Below are 17,152 nucleotides of genomic sequence, written 5' to 3'. Positions count from 1 at the left end.
TACATATATCATATCTTTTTATATTATAAACTTTTTGTTGGACACTAGGTTAACGCTGTTCTTTTAATTGTTTTGTTATTGATTATATGGTTAGGGTTAAGTTTTCTAAAGAAAGATTAAAAAAGAGCGTTTGATACGTTTTGCAGGGTTAGGGTTTCCTCAACGGAACAGTGAATGAGTGAATGTAAAACACGAAAAAGTGAATATAAAACACGTGGGAAGTCTCATGATTTGTAAGTGATTCTAACAAATAACATAAATAAATATACTAAGATACTAATATTTGATTAGGGTTAAGACTTTCAATAACCGGGGAAAAAATAAATAAAAAATCTTATTTATAAAATTTGAAAAAAGAATTATAGCATAAACTTGGTAATTAATAAATGAGATGATATTAAATATTATATAATCATCATTTTTATTTTAAATATAATAATTCAAAAACGTAATTGAAAATTATTATGGGTTAGTATGGTTCAAAAACTATTATATAAATTTTGTACACTAAAAATATTATATCCATGTTATATTAATTATTATTGTTTATAACTTTTATTTATTATCATTATTTTCCAACCAAAATCAGCTATCCAATGATATGTTGCAATTATAAAATATCCATCCAATGTTATATTATAAAATATAAACAAAAATCCACCTGGCCCCAAATGGTAAAGTATCCGAACCCCAGATTTGAAAATCCATGAATATCAGGGACAATATGTATTAATATTTAATGAACTTAGCCGTTACCATTTTTTTCTCCACTCTCCATTTGCTGAAACAAACAAATACACACAGCTTGCAGAATGTATGCAGACTCAAATACATACAGATAAATCCAGAATCACTCCGTATCCGTTCGTTTCTTGATTCCAAGAACTCGATTTAAGCGTAAGCCATCTCAGTTTCCGATTTTTACTGCTTTTTCGTTGTGAGAGAGAGGGAGGGAGAGAGAGAGAGAGAGAGAGTGTGTGTGTGTGAGAGAGAGAGAGAGAGAAGAGAGAAGAGAGGGGAAGATACTGAGAGATAGGGGAGAATGTGTGTGTTTAGTCTCATTTTTCATGATTTGTTGTCTGTCTCTGTGTGTGTGTGTGAGAGAGAGAGAGATTGGGTAAGGGAGAGGGGAGAGAGAGAGAGATTGGGGAAGGGGGAGAGAGAGAGGGAGTTTGTGTGTGTGTTTAATTTATATACATTGCAGAAACTAATCGTTTATATTTATGTCTATATCTAGGTTTTGATGATCAGGTATGTTTGTGTTATTATGAAACTGAACTGTTGTTTGAACTTGATTTGGTGATATGTCTATTGAAATTTAGTATTTAATTGCGTTAATTGATATGATCTTTCTGCTGCTTTTAATCTCATGCGTGGGCACACACAAATTGAAATGTATTACTGATGATGATATCGAGATTTTTTTATTTTTTTTTGTAATTGATTAGTTGTAAAATTGAATCTGGATTTGTTTGTTTGTAAACGGAAGTTGACTTGTTGACTCGTCTATGATTAATTAATGAATCGTTGAGTTGTAGAAACTTTATCTGATTTTTGCTTGTTCATGAACCGAAGTTGACTTGTTTGCCGTCTATGATCAACTAGTGAATCGGTGAAGTGTAGAAACTTATTATAGATTTTGCTTGTTTGTAAACGGAAGTTGACTGACTTGTTTGTGATTAGTAAGTAAATTATGATTTGATTGTGATTGATTGATTGTTTGATGTTGAACAGTGGGATTACTGTGAATAAAAACTAGGGTTTTGGTGTAGTTCGTGAAGATGACAGCGAGTACACCACGCACACCAGCTTCGAAAATGAGGAGGATGCCTTGTAATACACCTGGTGGACCTAAAGTTAGTGAGGAGAAAATACTTGTAACTGTTCGTTTGAGGCCATTGAGTCATAAAGAACAGGCTGCGTATGATCTTATTGCTTGGGAATGCAAAGATGAGAAGACAATTGTTTCACGTAATCTGTATCACGACCGCCACACAGGACCATATACATTTGGTATATTTTGAATCTGAAGTAACATGAAGTTCAGTTTAACTGTGGTGATTGCTACTTTTATGAATGATTGAACTTTTACATTTTCTGTGTCAGATAAAGTTTTTGATCCAGTTTGCTCGACTCAGAAGGTTTATGAAGATGGAGCTAGAGACGTTGCTCTCTCTGCTCTAAATGGCATCAATTGTAATACACATTTCATATCGTTTCCTGTTTATTAATTCTGTTTTCATAATAATACATGTTTAGTAGTCAAGAAGTGTTCTTAAAGTACCTGGTCTTGTGTTACAGCAACGATTTTTGCGTATGGCCAAACTAGCAGTGGTAAGACATTTACCATGAGGGGAATTACTGAAAATGCTGTTAAGGACATATATGAGCACATCAAGAATGTAAGCCACAATCATTCAAGCTCTTTTATTATGCTTGTAGGATTAAGCACATTGTATCAGTAGTTAATTTGCACAAGCGTCTCTCAGTTTGTTTAAATTGTTCTAGAAAATTCTTAATTTGATGAATTTTTTCATTACAGACCATGGAAAAGGAATTTGTTCTTAAACTTTCTGCCCTGGAAATCTATAACGAAACTGTTGTAGATCTCTTGAATCGCGATTCTGGATCGCTAAGGCTGTTGGATGATCCTGAGGTATGATACTTTTGGACATTAAATGAGAGGTGAGAGGGTTATGTTTCAGCTTTTAGTTTGATGTTCTCTTTATATGCAGAAAGGTACTATTGTTGAAAAACTCACTGAAGAGGTTGTTACAGATGACCAACATTTACGACATCTGATTGATATTTGTGAAGGTAATATATAATTTCATTTTGACAAGGGTAACATTTTATTATGCTTTTATATGTTCCTTATATGCGCATAGCAAAATACAAGAATTTTATTCGTTAAACATCTTCAATCTTTCTCACTGTCTCTCTCTGGGGAAAATTTTACATTAGAGCTTTTTAATATATGTTTGCAGCTCAAAGACAAGTGGGTGAGACTTCTTTAAATGATAAAAGCTCAAGGTCACATCAGATAATTAGGCTGGTAACTCTTCAATTTTATATATTTATATATGTTCTTCCTGAGCTTTTTGAGCATTACCTTTTCGAATAACTATCGACATATGTATAAACTTATATCTCCTCAAATCTTGAAACTGGTGGAAACAAATGTTCTTGAGTAGCAAAAAGGTGACATGTACTGCCGTGGCTAAGAGGCTTCGTGACACAGCACTCATGAATTCTTTATTCTTTTCTAGAACAAAGTGACTTCTGTCTTCACAGTTATCCCTATATTTCTTAGTATTCATTTACGAAGCCTAGTTATTTACACTGTTTTTTCAACTATAATGAAATTCATATATCTCTTTCATTATTTAAGTCCCAAATTTAACAATGGACTCGCACTCATATATGCATCAGCATAGTTGATTACTTACATACAAGTTGATCAGAGATAATCTACATAGGAAACCCAACCCTGCGCGGTGCTGCGGTGTATGATTATGCTTCCTACTCAATTCAGATTGCGACTTCATCATGAGACCTATTGCATATTTTATGTGGCTTGTTTTAAAGTCCTGTATCTTTTCCATAAGTTTTTTTTTTTTAATTTACAAGTAACTAATAATTACTCATTAACTAATGCTGCTGTGAGCAAAATTGCTTAAATGCCTTAAAGTGAGTTCAATCAATCATACATCTGTCAGATGATAACCAATTATACTTTTTATGAATTGATATACTAAGACTACATGTTTTTCCATTGTTCTCTCTTCATCTTTATACTCTCTTGTCCCCGAATCCGACCTCTTTGCATCCTTCGTATGGTTTAAAAGCTATAACTTTAGAAACTAAGATTACTTCTCTTAATGTGTCTTTCTATGATCTAATTTTCTTTTGGTCTCGTCCCAACATATTCTCTCATTACATCCTTAGCTCTTCTATTAACAAGTGTTTTTTTTTTTTTTTGCTAAATTATTAACAAGTGTTTATGACACAAGTTTGGCATATATGCTGTTTAAATTCTGAAAAGCAATTTTTATATCTCAAAATAGGTTGTCTTAACTAAATATCTATGACAAGGGATATAGATTTATCTTGTAACTGGTACCGATATAGTAGGCTTTATATGCACCACATATAAACATAATGTCCTGAGCAAAATTCTTATTATATTCAACAAATATTACGAGGTTGATGTTATGCATATAAAACTGTTACATTTACATAGTTATTGTGCTTTCATTTTAGACCATTGAGAGTACTTTGCGCGAAACCTCAGGGCGTGTAAGATCCTTTTTGGCAAGCCTGGTATGTTGTCTTCCCCAAACCACCCTATATATAATCTGGTTATTCGTATTTATATTTTCTAATAGAAGTTTGAAGTAATGCAGAGTCTTGTAGATCTTGCTGGTAGTGAGCGTGCATCTCAAACAAACGCAGATGGTACTAGATTAAAGGAAGGAAGTCATATTAATCGAAGTTTACTGACTCTAACAACCGTCATAAGAAAGCTAAGGTACTAGTTGCACTATTGTTTTGTGATATGTATTTTACCTATCTGTTTTTTATACTAATTTTTGTTAAAGTTAACAGAACGCCGGTGACAATTTGAAATTATATTGCAAGGTAGATGAGTTTGTGTCAATTTTGCTTATTGTCAGTGATAACTGATGATCTTTATATAAATACCAGTCTTTTGGTTTTGTCCTCCCTCCCTGACATGGTGAAGCATATATTCTAATGGCATATTTACTTTGTCGCGAAAAAAGTTTCCCCTAATCTTTATTATGCTAAACAAAGTCATATTATGTCAAAAAATAGTTCAACAGTGGAGTGCTATTTATCTTTTTCTTGTCAAACTCTTAACTCAGCGGCGGAAAGCGGAGTGGACATATACCATACAGAGATTCAAAACTAACAAGGATATTGCAGTCTTCACTCGGAGGAAATGCACGAACAGCAATAATATGTACTATGAGCCCCGCTTTGAGTCATGTTGAACAGTCAAGGAATACACTCTTATTTGCAACTAGTGCGAAGGAAGTTACAAACAGTGCCCAAGTAAACATGGTAGGAAACACGAAATAATGTTTGCTCGTATCATAATCAGTGCATGTCATTTAGCTCCTTATATTTGTCAATTATATTGTTTTACAAGTAGGGTGATGTAACAAACAGCTAATATCTGCTATACGTTCGCTGTGTAAAATATTGGATTAATTGGTTGCCAGGTTGTGGCTGACAAGCAATTAGTGAAGCACTTGCAAAAAGAAGTTGCTAGACTTGAGGCAGAGCTGCAAAGTCCAGAACCTGCTTCCTCTTTGCATATAAGGTCTTTACTGATGGAAAAGGATCGGCAGATCCAGCAGGTACTTGTGTTAGTATGCGACTGAAATTTTGGATTGTTCAAACACCATGTTATTTGTATGCAAGTCTGATGTCATGCTTGGACACCACCCCACAGCAATAAGCCATCACTTGTATAGATTTACAGGGTAGAAGTTGGTTTGTATAACTTTATATGCAACAAGCACTTATATTCAGACTTTATATATCTTCTCCAGTATGTAGGAAGTGATTTCAATGTTACATGTAGATGGTTAATATTTCTTTATGATATATCCTTGGATTGTCTGTGTTTAGTAGAGTGATTCAGAGCTAAAACAAAAGAGGTGGTCTAATATAGATCTTGTAACACATTTGGTAATCTTATTTGCAGATGGAGATTGAAATGAATGAGCTCAAACGCCAAAGAGATCTTGCGGAATCCCAGCTTGAACAGGAAAGGAGCACACACAAGGAGCAAAAGGTTTTGTATTATTGTATACAGGGTTTATATATGCTTTTAGTTATACCTCTTGTTTTTTACTCCACAAAGAAGTGTTTTTTGGGCAGAATGCAGCATAAATGCTACTTTTCTGTTTGCAATTAAGTGTCTTACTTCGTTTATTATCTCTCTCTTAAGTTCTTTTCTGCATTTGCCATGTTCTTTCAGGGTTCAGTAGAATATGGTCCTTCTCGTCAAGTGGCCAAGCGTCTTTCTTATACCACCAACAACGATTCAACTATTGATAAGCATCTTACAGAAACCTTAGTCAGAAAGACACGAGGCAGGCAGTCGATGTTGAGGCAGTCAATCACTTCCACAGATCCATCCATGCTGGTCCATGAAATCCGAAAACTTGAAATGCTGCAGAGGCAGCTAGGTGAAGAAGCAACCCAGGCACTTGAGTTACTTCACAAAGAGGTTGCATCTAACAAAGTAGGGAGTCAAGAAACTACTGAAACCATAGCAAAGCTTCTTTCTGAAATAAAAGACATGCATACAGTTACTTCTGTTCCTCTCGAAGTTGAGATAAAGGACAAAGCTAGCCTAAAGGAGGAGCTCACTAGGTTAAATTCTGAAGAAAGCAATATCGCGTCATTGGAAGAGAAGCTTGAGAATGTTCAGAAATCCATAGACAGACTAGTAATGTGTTTCTCAAGTGGCGAGGAGACTCCTGACTGCAAGACTCAATCAAAGAAGAAAAAGATCCTCCCGTTTACTTTGAGCAGTACTCCGAATATGCCACATATCATAAGATCTCCCTGCTCCCTTTCTTCACGCAAAATATTGGAATATGAAACTGAGAATAGAGCCCCAGAAAGTAATGATTCAATTTGTAGTAGTGATGCAATCCACAGGCTCAAAGTCACTCCTCGTAAGAGTCACGAGGAATGTCATCGTACTCCATCAAGTCGTATGTTATCAAGGGAGGCTACTCCATCAAGTCGATCAAACTCAGTAAATGTAAAGAAACTGCAGAAGTTGTTTAAGACAGCGGCTGAAGAGAATATACAGAGTATTAAAGCATACGTTACTGAGCTGAAAGAACGAGTAGCCAAGCTACAATATCAAAAGCAGCTTCTTGTTTGCCAAGTGAGTTGCTCATCTCTTACACCCCTGTTAATTAATAAACGTACTGTTAATTAATAAATGTTCAATCAATCTGATATGCAGATTATCAATTTTGCATTATCTTCAGTTTATGGCTTCCTCATAATAAAAGCCCACTCTTGTGCATAAGTGATGACTTTAACCAATAATTGTGTGGACTATATGTATCATCATTAGTTGATATGATATTTGCTGATTTCACATTCTTTTGTTAGCTGACAAGAGTAAAGTATTATAATCTATGTATTTGCATCATATATGTGCTTTACAAGAACTAATATAAATTTATATGTTTTGCAACAAGGATTACAGTCTCCCTTACCCTTAATTTGCTTCATAGATCAACTGTGACCAGCTGTTTTGCCCCCTCAGTTATTATTGAGCATTTTCTCGTAGTTGTGAGAAGGATCTACTTGCTATATATATGCGGTTAATCCCGAACTTAAAAGTTAAGCGTCTAGTCTCCTTCGATATATTATATTTAAAGTTATCAACCAAATGGCATCAGGTTTTGGAGATGGAGGCAAATGAGGCTGCAAGCAATGAGAGTGATCTAGTAGATCAATCCCCTATCGCATGGCACTTAGGCTTTGAGGAGCAGAGAAAGCAAATTATTATGTTGTGGCATTTGTGTCACGTGTCAATCATTCATCGTACACAGTTCTACATGTTATTTAAAGGGGACCCTGCTGATCAGATCTATATAGAAGTTGAGCTGAGAAGGCTGACATGGTTAGAACAGCACTTAGCTGCGCTTGGGAATGCAAGCCCAGCACTCCTAAGTGATGAGGCTGCAGGGTCTGTTGTATCAAGGTACTCCTTTAACTGTCTTTGTTATTGCATTGGTGTTGCAGTGTTTGACTTTTGTGATTCTGCAAATCGTTTAAATTGAAACCGAAATACTTAAAATTTTATGTTGGTCTCTGTACAGTATGCATTAGATGCTTTCTTTTCTGTAAGTTGATAGTACTTTGTACAGACTACATCATTTTACTTGGTTGTCAGAGGGAAAAATGGACTATTTTGATGTGGAGAATGAGTAATTCTTCTTCCTCTTCTTTTTTTATTTTATAAACAGTATCAAGGCCCTTAAGCAGGAAAGAGAATATCTAGCAAAGAGGGTGAGCACCAAGCTAAGCGCCGAAGAAAGAGAAATGCTGTACCTTAAATGGGATGTCCCACTTGAAAGTAGACAAAAGAGGAGGCTGCAATTGGTAAACAAATTGTGGACCGATCCTCTAAACATGCAACATGTACGAGAAAGCGCTGAAATAGTTGCCAAGCTGGTCGGATTTTGTGAAGCTGGAGATCATGTTTCCAAGGAGATGTTTCAGCTTAATTTTGTGCCCCCTTCGGATAAAAAAACATGGATGGGATGGAACTTGATATCAAATCTGTTGCATTTGTAGGCAAATTCCAGTTTAATATTGGGTCAGTTCTAGTCATGACCATACCAGTAGCTCAGAAAATATGGAATACTCGTGTAAGACCCACCAACAGCTAATGGAGTTTAATCTCTTGGAGAATGGCAGTTGTTTCATTGTCAATGTCAACATTTGACAATAGTAGGAGCTCGGATTTTTTGGCTTCATTTTTGCTCTTCGAGTCAGCCTGCTCTTAACAATACTCATCCCAAGCCTCTAGTAGATCTATATAATATGAGCTAGATGGAGTAACAGAAATACTTTGATATCTAAGCTCTCTAGTTGGGCAAAGTTTCTCCTGTGAAAAAAATAATTTTTCCCTATTTTAAGAAGTTTATTTGGTCTCCCGAAAAATATTTCTCCTTTGTTTAAATTTCTGGAAAAATTATTACTTCCCCTTTTTGAAAGGGGAAATACTTTACAAAATTAATACTTTTCCTCATCTTTTTGAATAATAGTAGCAAACCGTTAGAAATTATTTTTCCAACAAATTTGATCAGTTTTCTGTATATATATCAAGCTGTCATGCGACCACCGTAACTCGCTGATTGTTTGTGCCCAGTATTTGGGCTCCTTCACAAATATAATGACCTCGAACAATTTTTTTACAAAACTAACCAACTTTTTTTTTGTTTTACAAACCTAACCACTCTAAATCATTTGCACCTCCGCGGACACATTGCAGTTTTAAAATTTTTCAAAGCCCCAAGAAGGGGCGGACACATAAGTTTTATGTAACTGTGAACGCCGGGCGAACACAGTTTAGTTTCAAAAGGCCATGTATTTTTTTTAAATCAAAACATTGCATTTATTTGATTTATAAAAAATCAAAAAAGTAAAAATTGTGATTATTTTATTTATAAAAAATCAAAAACACTATAAATTAAATGTGTTTCTTCGTAAATATTGAATTGAGTATTAATTGTATATTTAATTTTTATTATAATAATAACGGAGAAGAAATTATGAATTTATATGGATCGAAAAAATAGTAAAATTATTCATATATTATAAAGTAAGGCATCTAATATTAATTAATATGTGATGTTTTCGGTAATATAAATATTTTTGTTTAGGTTAATTGGTTGAATTAACTAAAAATAAAGATTAATTAATATAAATAGATATTGCTTATATTATTCTGATTTGTAAAATTAAAAACTGCAAATAAAATTACATTTGATTAAAATGAGAACATGACATAAGTTCGAAATCCTTAATTTTCTCAATCTTGAGTTATGTCGACATAATTGTCGGAATTATAATCTTCATCATCATCTTCGGCATCAGCGTCCACATGAGTATACTTTTCATTGCAATCATAAAGAAAATTGGGCACATCCCCCGTTCTTCCAAAAATTCAGCTTCTTCACATGCATCACATTCTTTCTTAATTCCAGCCATGTATCGATTGTAGCGAGCATCAGAAAATGGGATACTCATCTGACGAAATCTGTCAAAATAAAGTTGACTCCTGTAAGATCTCCTCTTTCAGGCTCATTGGAGCCCCCCCTGGATGCTGATTCGTGGGCATCCGTCCCAACGGTGGGCGACGCTTTTGTTGCACGACCGGTGGTGGTTTGCTTTTAGGAGCTGCTTTAGGTTGTAGGTTGTTTCGGTTGTTGCGCATCCCTCCCAACAATAGCTTCGGTTGTCTTCTCTCTTGTTGTTGTTTCAGGCGTTTTTCGTAGCCGGGGGTCATTGGTGCTTTGCCCTTATCCATTCTGGGGTGATTGAAGTGAATAAAAGAAGAAGTTTTGCAAAGAAAATATAGAAGGTGAGTGATGTGTATGTGTTTAATGTACAGGGGATGACATATTTATAGGACAGCTCCACAATGAATTATTTTTGTAATGTTATGTATATTCAAAAATAGTAGCAGTTATGACATAATTCAAATTTTGAATTATGGCAACTCCATGCACTGCACTTCTTGTATTTTTTTAATTTTTGAAATGACAAGTCTCTGCACTTCTTGTATTTTTTTCAGTCTTCTTTTGCAGTTACTTTATACAAAGCATGGTTAGTCCACAAAGCTGAATTATATAAAGCATTTATTTTAAATGCAGGCTATGATTTAGCAGTATGTAGTGTAATTTATAGAGTTGCAGTATGTAGTGAGAATCTTTATTTTTAATGCAGCCTTTAACTTTGCACTATTCACTACTGCTGATCATGTGAATTATGGCAACTCCCTGCAATGCAGTTCTTGTATCTTTAAATATTTGAAATGACAAGTCTCTGCTGCATTATCTCATTTTTTCAGTCTTCGTTTGCAGATACTTTATACAGAGCATGCTCTCTGAATTATGTTTAAAGGGGCGAGTAGAGCCCCCGACAAACTGCCCTACAGTCCCGTAGTTGTAGCCACTTTGGAATACGCTATTTGACTATCCGGTCATACCCCCAACTCGCTTCCTCCATAGTCGCCACCGTAAACCCCCCCCATACACACACATAGTTTCCTGCATAGTTCTCATCATATTGTTGGCTATCAAGAAATGTATGCATCTACCCAGATTGTTGGGTCCATGAGGCTTCATAGGGTTGGCTTTGCTGAGCAACATTCTCAGCTTCAACAAACATCCATATGTCTCCCATCCCATACAGAAATCGGCCGGGGATGCTTAACATCCTCCTCACATCATCGTCCGACCTAATGGACTTTACAAAATATCATGTTACGAGGTTACCGACACCAAGTCTAGGATATTTGAAACTGAGTTTCAAATTCCAGCGATGTCTACTTATGTTCATAACCTCATACACAATATCGTGTAACTTTTCCAATGTAGTGCCGAATTTGATAAACCTCATCTCTTTTGGATCAGCCGTATAGATAATATCGTTATCTTGCTTGACGATTTCACCACCCCAGAAGGTGTTCACGTTTACGCAGTATGCTGCCATTTTTCTGTGTGTGATTTTGGGTGTTTGTGTGCTTCTGTATTTCTTGAAGAGTTTCAAATTGGGTTTACTATGATGGTTGTTGTGTTTAGCTGTGATTCAATATACATGGGGAGCTGCAACATATAAAGAGAAATCCTGCACACCCTTCCACTATATCTTGCTGCAAAAAACAGGCTGGCTAGTTGAATAATTGATGCTTCACAAGTGTAATAATGCATTGGATGTGACCATACGTACACACCCTTCAAGAAAAATCTAATCAACTTGTAATGCATGCACAGAAGAACAGTAGCTGCAATTTATTAGGATGTGATACGTATCCAATATTACACACTCTCACTTGAAAAAATTTGTTACATATTGCCCATCTAACATACTCAATTATTATTTCAAATCAGGACATTTGTGATCAATAAAATAATCACAATTGAATATTTACGAAATAACACAATCACTTTATAGTGTTTATGATTTTTTACTAAATAAAATAATCACAATTTTTAGTTTTTTAAATTTTTTAATAAATAAAATAAACTCATTTTTTTAATTTTTTTAAAAAAAAACATGTTGTGTGCGCCCCGACCGGGGGCACGTGTGGCTATTCACCACAATGTGTTCGCCCCAGGCAGGGGCCATTTTTTTCTTATGTGTCCGCCTGAGATATAAATATTTAGGGTGGCTAGAGCATCTCCAAGAGGCTCTCTAAATGAGCTCTTAACTTCAAATTTAAAGAGCAAAACGAAAATTAGAGCTCCAATGAATTTCTAGAAACTCTTTAAAAATTTAAGAGTGCTCATCATCTCTCCTCTTTTTTAAAGAGCATGTAAGAGCTCTTAACTTTTTTTCATGAATATAATATTGATTTCTCTCCAACTTTACCTCCAACATTTCTTTTTCTTTTTTTTACTTTTTTCTCTTATTTATATGAATAAAATATTAATAAGGAGCAAATATAAAGAGGAGTATTGGAGTTGAAATCTTTTTCAATATCTTAACTCACTAGGAGTCAAATATTATATTTATATTATATTTTAAAGAGTGATTAAAGAGCACCATCGGAGATGCTCTTAGTTCTGTAAAACGAATAAAAAGTATGGTTAGTTTTGTAAAATACTTGTTCAGGGTGGTTAAAATCGGAAGGAGCCCCTTTTTGGGCATCGGGTGTTATCCGGGACTTTAATTGGGTTGAGAATTGAGCCCCGTTTATTGTGCGTGTATAAAAAAAATACACAGAGTTCAGTTTGCCCTAGCCGTTTAAACTTGTTCCGTATCATCTCTCAGCTCTGCATAAACTCAACTTATCTCCGGTTAGAGAGAGATGGGGAGAGAGATGACACCGAAGCAACAATCACCGATGTCCTACACAGTGGAGCAGCTCGTCGCCGTCAATCCTTACAATCCTGATATTCTCCCTGATCTCGAAAACTATGTCAATGAACAGGCACTCTCTCTCTCCCTCTCCCTCTCTCTCTCTCCCTCTCCCTCCCTCCCCCCACACTCTCCTCTCTCTCTCTCTCTCTCTCTCTCTCTATTTATTTATATAATTGTTGCCTAATTTGTGCTAATTGTGATATTATAAGAAACATGTTATGTTACTGATGTTAAATTGTTGATATATCTGATTGATTGTTGATGAATTTCATTTGTTGTGGATAAGATAATTTAGAAAAAAAAAATGTGAGATTTATGTTAAGAATCGATGTGCAAGATATGAGATTGTTGGATCCAAATCGGTCTTTATTAAACTTAGAGAATGTATAGTTTGATCTTTACGTGAAATGTATCAAATCTGTTCTCTGTCATGAGAGCTTATTTTAATTATTTGACTTGATTTAGGTGAATTACTTAGGTTATATGACTTCATTAATGCTATAATTTGATGTTTATGAGAATTTTGTTTGTGATAACACGTGGCTAAGCATAATAGCACAATATTGTGAGACCAGAGTATGAGTCATTAACAAATTTTAGTTATCGATTATGTTTCATTGTGAATTTGGATATTTTAAAAATGTTGTTAAGATTATTTGAAATTTTGCTACTGTTGTGAATAAACTGTAAGTACTTGTATATATATCAAATTACTAAAGATTATTATTTTATTTATTTATTTTACTTATGGGCTAAACCTAAACACCTTAGCCCAAATGATTATGATCTATCAGTTATCAATGTGGGAGGAAGATCTGAGTAGCACTGAAATAAATTTTTCACAGTAGTTATACTGGTAGCTATGTTACTCGGAAAAGTGTCCAAATTTGATACGTGTCCGAGCGTCGGAGTCCGCAATATTTTGAAAATTTTATATGTTCTTTTTTATCTAAAATAAGTGTTTGAGTGTCTATCTCTATGTCTGAGTGTCGAGTATCCGACACGGGTACTCGAAGCCAAATGAAGAGTCCGGATAATGTAGCCGGTTAGTAAATATACATTATGTTATTGCCATTCTAACACCACATAATCATATGAAACTGTCTTGTGCAATGCACAAGATAAAAATCTGAGAGATAAATTGGCAAGTGAAACTCTAATGTTGAATAGAGAATTACTTTTAGGTATAGTGCAGTTACTTGTGTTCATTTCGTTCCATATTTGGCCCTCGTGCATTTTATGATTTTTTTTAAAAAAATTTGGAGCTTGATTTCTCTGCTCTGCTATATAAAGTGACTGATTGATGGCGCCCTGATTTTTGGTTAACATTTTTTTGAAGATTATTATAATTATGTGAAACTGTGCAATTCTGACAAAAACATTACTTTCTGATGATGGGAATCAGGTCTCGTCACAGACATACAGTTTAGATGCCAATCTGTGCCTCCTTCGCCTTTATCAGGTAGGGCTGGCTTCTTTTCTGTTCAATATATGTGTGGTTGATCATATATGTGTATATGCAGTTACAGTATACAGTTTTAATTATTACTTTACACAGTTATTAATAAAATTACTTCCTTTTGAAATTATATTAAATAAATTTCAACTTGTTATAAATTTAGTAATTATTTTGTGATTCATGAGATGATTGGGCCTGAAAATGAGACAATTTATTAGACTTATCGTGGTTGAAACACTGAAAGTTAATTTATATAGCTAACATGAGTATTAGCCCTGTATATTTATGGGCCCAAATATAGGTACACTTAAGTAAACTCTTTTATCAGCAGTTTTTTTTATTACATTTAGATAACTATACATACAATTCCCATGCTTTTTCTTCTTTATATTCTCCAAACAGTATCTATCAAACAAAGACAGAATTGAAAATCAAATTACTGTCAAATGATAATTGAGACAGATATTATGAACAAGAAGCATGTGTGTGAAAATCTTATGGAACGTCACTTCCTGCTTTTCTGGTTGCCCCCCCCCCCCCCCCCCCCCAACACACACACACACGTTTCTGGTCGTGTCTGTTTGGGATGAACGAACTGGGTCGCCATACATGGCCATGTCCTGTGTTACTTGTAACAATGTTCCATCTTTCTGTCAATACTTGTATTTATATATGCTGATTGATTGAATTGTCTCTGAATTTTTGTCTTCCCCTTGTACAAACACTTCTAGCAAAGAATGTTACCATTTCCTTTACTGTTTAAAATACTTTTTACTATTGTTTAGTTTGAAATTGAGGAAATCCAAATATAAAATTACAATAAACTTTTTAGTAATTTGTCATTAATATTATCATTTTGTTACTACACTATTATAGTGATACATTTATTAAAAAAAATGTTCTTGATGATACAGTTCGAACCAGACAGGATGAACACTCAAATTGTTGCCCGCATTTTGATCAAGGTCGTGATACTTCCCATAGCTAATATCTTTCAGTTTATAATGGATTTGATCTGCATCTGATACTCATTATATATCTGTTCCTGAGCAGGCTCTCATGGCAATGCCAGCCCCAGATTTCAGCCTTTGCCTCTTCTTGATTCCAGAAAGAGTGGTACGTACTGAATTTTTTTTGTAATTCTAATTGTTAATTTGGCACTGTTTTGTTATATTTGGTTGTATAAAAGATACTTTAGGCCGAAAAATATCACTGCGATGTTACTTATCAGGGCCGTTTGTTCGCGTAATTTATGATGCAACACTAAAGTATAATTGTTTCTCTTGATTATTGAGTTAATACTAGAGTATATTTTTTACTCTTGGATCAAGTACCCAATGAGGACTATTTGTATTCAGAACAGAACAATCTTAATGCCATTTGGTTAGGTATGGCTGTCCATTGTCATAAGCTCACTTGTAAACAGTGCAGGGAAATAAGATAAAGAGATAGGCAAGGGTTTGTTAATTTGCTCACAGAATATTTACTATCCCCTGGATTTTCGAAGGCCTGTAAGAAATATAAAGCGTCTGGACTAAGCATTATTCAAGAAAATATCTCAAATTCAAATTTCATTAATTAGAAAAGACAATTGTCAAGATATAATATTATTACGGCCTTAACTTTAGAAGTTTCTATATTCCCACCTCATAATAAATTACTATTAGTTCTTTTAGTAAAATTGCTATAATAGTATCCTGATTTTTTTGTGTTTGTATATATCAGCAAATGGAGGATCAGTTTAAAACTCTAATTGTTCTCTCGCACTATCTTGAGGTCAGTTTAGATTCTTTCTTAATTATGATACAGCGAATTCCGGATTGATAAAAAATACTAATTTATTGGATTTCGGCATATTATTACTCACTGTTCTAATATTTAATAACTTCCTTTGCAGACTGCGAGATTCCGTCAATTCTGGGATGAGGCAGCCAAGAGCCGCCAGATAGTAGAAGTCGTTCCAGGTAAAATGAATTGCAGAGTAGTGGCTTTTTAACTAGTTATATTGCTTAATTTATTTCCGACCCCCGCCCCCAGGCCAACCCCGCCCAAAATAAGCAGAAGTATGTATCTAAAATATAGGCCTCGTTTTGTTCCTTTGTTGACCTTGTAGTTTCAAAGTGGTTCCTTTTTCTCCTTTCAATGGCATATTATATGTTTGTAATGTTAATACATAAATGTATGTGATTATGATATGTAATGTAGGTTTTGAACAAGCAGTTCAAGAGTATGCTATTCATGTATTGTCCCTGACTTACCAAAAGATTCCGAGGACTATACTTGCCGAGGTATGTTTTGCTTTCTTGTGACGTACATATTTACTTTATGAATTTTTTCCAGATTGAGGAACAATTAAATATAAATAATATTGTCCACAAAGTTCATGTCCTATATAACAAGTGTATCTACTACCTTCAATGACATCAGGTTGAACAAATTAAAGATGACAAGATATCAAAAGTTTTTGTAATATTGGTTGTAGTCATTGACAAGCTCCGAAATTCTGCTGGAATTTAACTTTATTTAATAATATCTGAATTTTTTTAAGTCTTCTTGAAGCAATAAGTGAAATTTTGTAAATTGAAAGTTCTCTGATAAATGGGAAAATATCTTTTTTAAGCTTGTGGAACTTTTAAACCAAGGATCAATTCTGTTGCTTGTCAACTCACTAAGGAATGTGGGGCATGTTGCAGGCAATTAACTTTGAAGGCCCTGCTCTGGACAAATTTATTGAGCATCAGGTGGCAACTTCTGGTTGGCTCCTTGAGAAAGGTCATGACAAGAGTCAACTTATTGTCTTACCTTGTAATGAGTTTAACCATCCAGAGCTGAAGAAGAACACTGCAGATAGCATCCCCTTGCAGCACATTACTCGTATTTTTCCCATTCTTAGTTAAGTTTGAGACTGCGCAGTTATGAACTCCTGATTTCTAATGTTAAAGCAGAAGCTTGTCAAAAATTGATTATGTACTCTACATCTTGTGATGTACCTACTAGTGGATTTATTTGCATCTGGACCAAATTTTATTTCTCTCA

The 17,152-nt window shown here is 34.6% G+C and overlaps 2 protein-coding genes across 3 annotated transcripts; both read left to right on the top strand.

The window, feature by feature from the left end:
• The first annotated feature begins 756 nt into the window (after positions 1–756).
• On the top strand, positions 757–8,543 carry LOC108197117 (kinesin-like protein NACK2). 2 transcript variants are annotated; one of them, XM_017364628.2, is made up of 15 exons: positions 757–897; positions 1,735–2,013; positions 2,107–2,196; positions 2,302–2,402; positions 2,543–2,656; positions 2,736–2,817; positions 2,988–3,055; positions 4,264–4,323; positions 4,407–4,531; positions 4,887–5,085; positions 5,247–5,384; positions 5,735–5,824; positions 6,011–6,934; positions 7,461–7,765; positions 8,031–8,543. In XM_017364628.2, exons 2-15 carry the CDS (start codon positions 1,782–1,784, stop codon positions 8,359–8,361), a joined length of 2,859 nt encoding a protein of 952 aa, XP_017220117.1. In that variant the 5' UTR covers positions 757–897; positions 1,735–1,781; the 3' UTR covers positions 8,362–8,543. The 2 variants fall into 2 exon arrangements, with proteins under 2 accessions (XP_017220117.1, XP_017220118.1); XM_017364629.2 differs by lacking the exon at positions 757–897 and adding an exon at positions 1,157–1,251.
• A 3,902-nt stretch (positions 8,544–12,445) lies between these two features.
• LOC108197293 (eukaryotic translation initiation factor 3 subunit K) lies at positions 12,446–17,152 on the top strand. Its single transcript, XM_017364871.2, has 8 exons — positions 12,446–12,727; positions 14,063–14,119; positions 15,031–15,081; positions 15,170–15,232; positions 15,842–15,892; positions 16,014–16,080; positions 16,322–16,404; positions 16,810–17,152. Exons 1-8 carry the CDS (start codon positions 12,605–12,607, stop codon positions 17,011–17,013), a joined length of 699 nt encoding a protein of 232 aa, XP_017220360.1. The 5' UTR covers positions 12,446–12,604; the 3' UTR covers positions 17,014–17,152.

The sequence above is a fragment of the Daucus carota genome, chromosome 8 (assembly GCF_001625215.2).
Source record: "Daucus carota subsp. sativus chromosome 8, DH1 v3.0, whole genome shotgun sequence".
NCBI classification, from domain to species: domain Eukaryota; kingdom Viridiplantae; phylum Streptophyta; class Magnoliopsida; order Apiales; family Apiaceae; genus Daucus; species Daucus carota.
The sequence above is the reverse complement of the archived record's forward strand: the minus strand, read 5'-3'. Positions and strand labels throughout refer to the sequence as shown.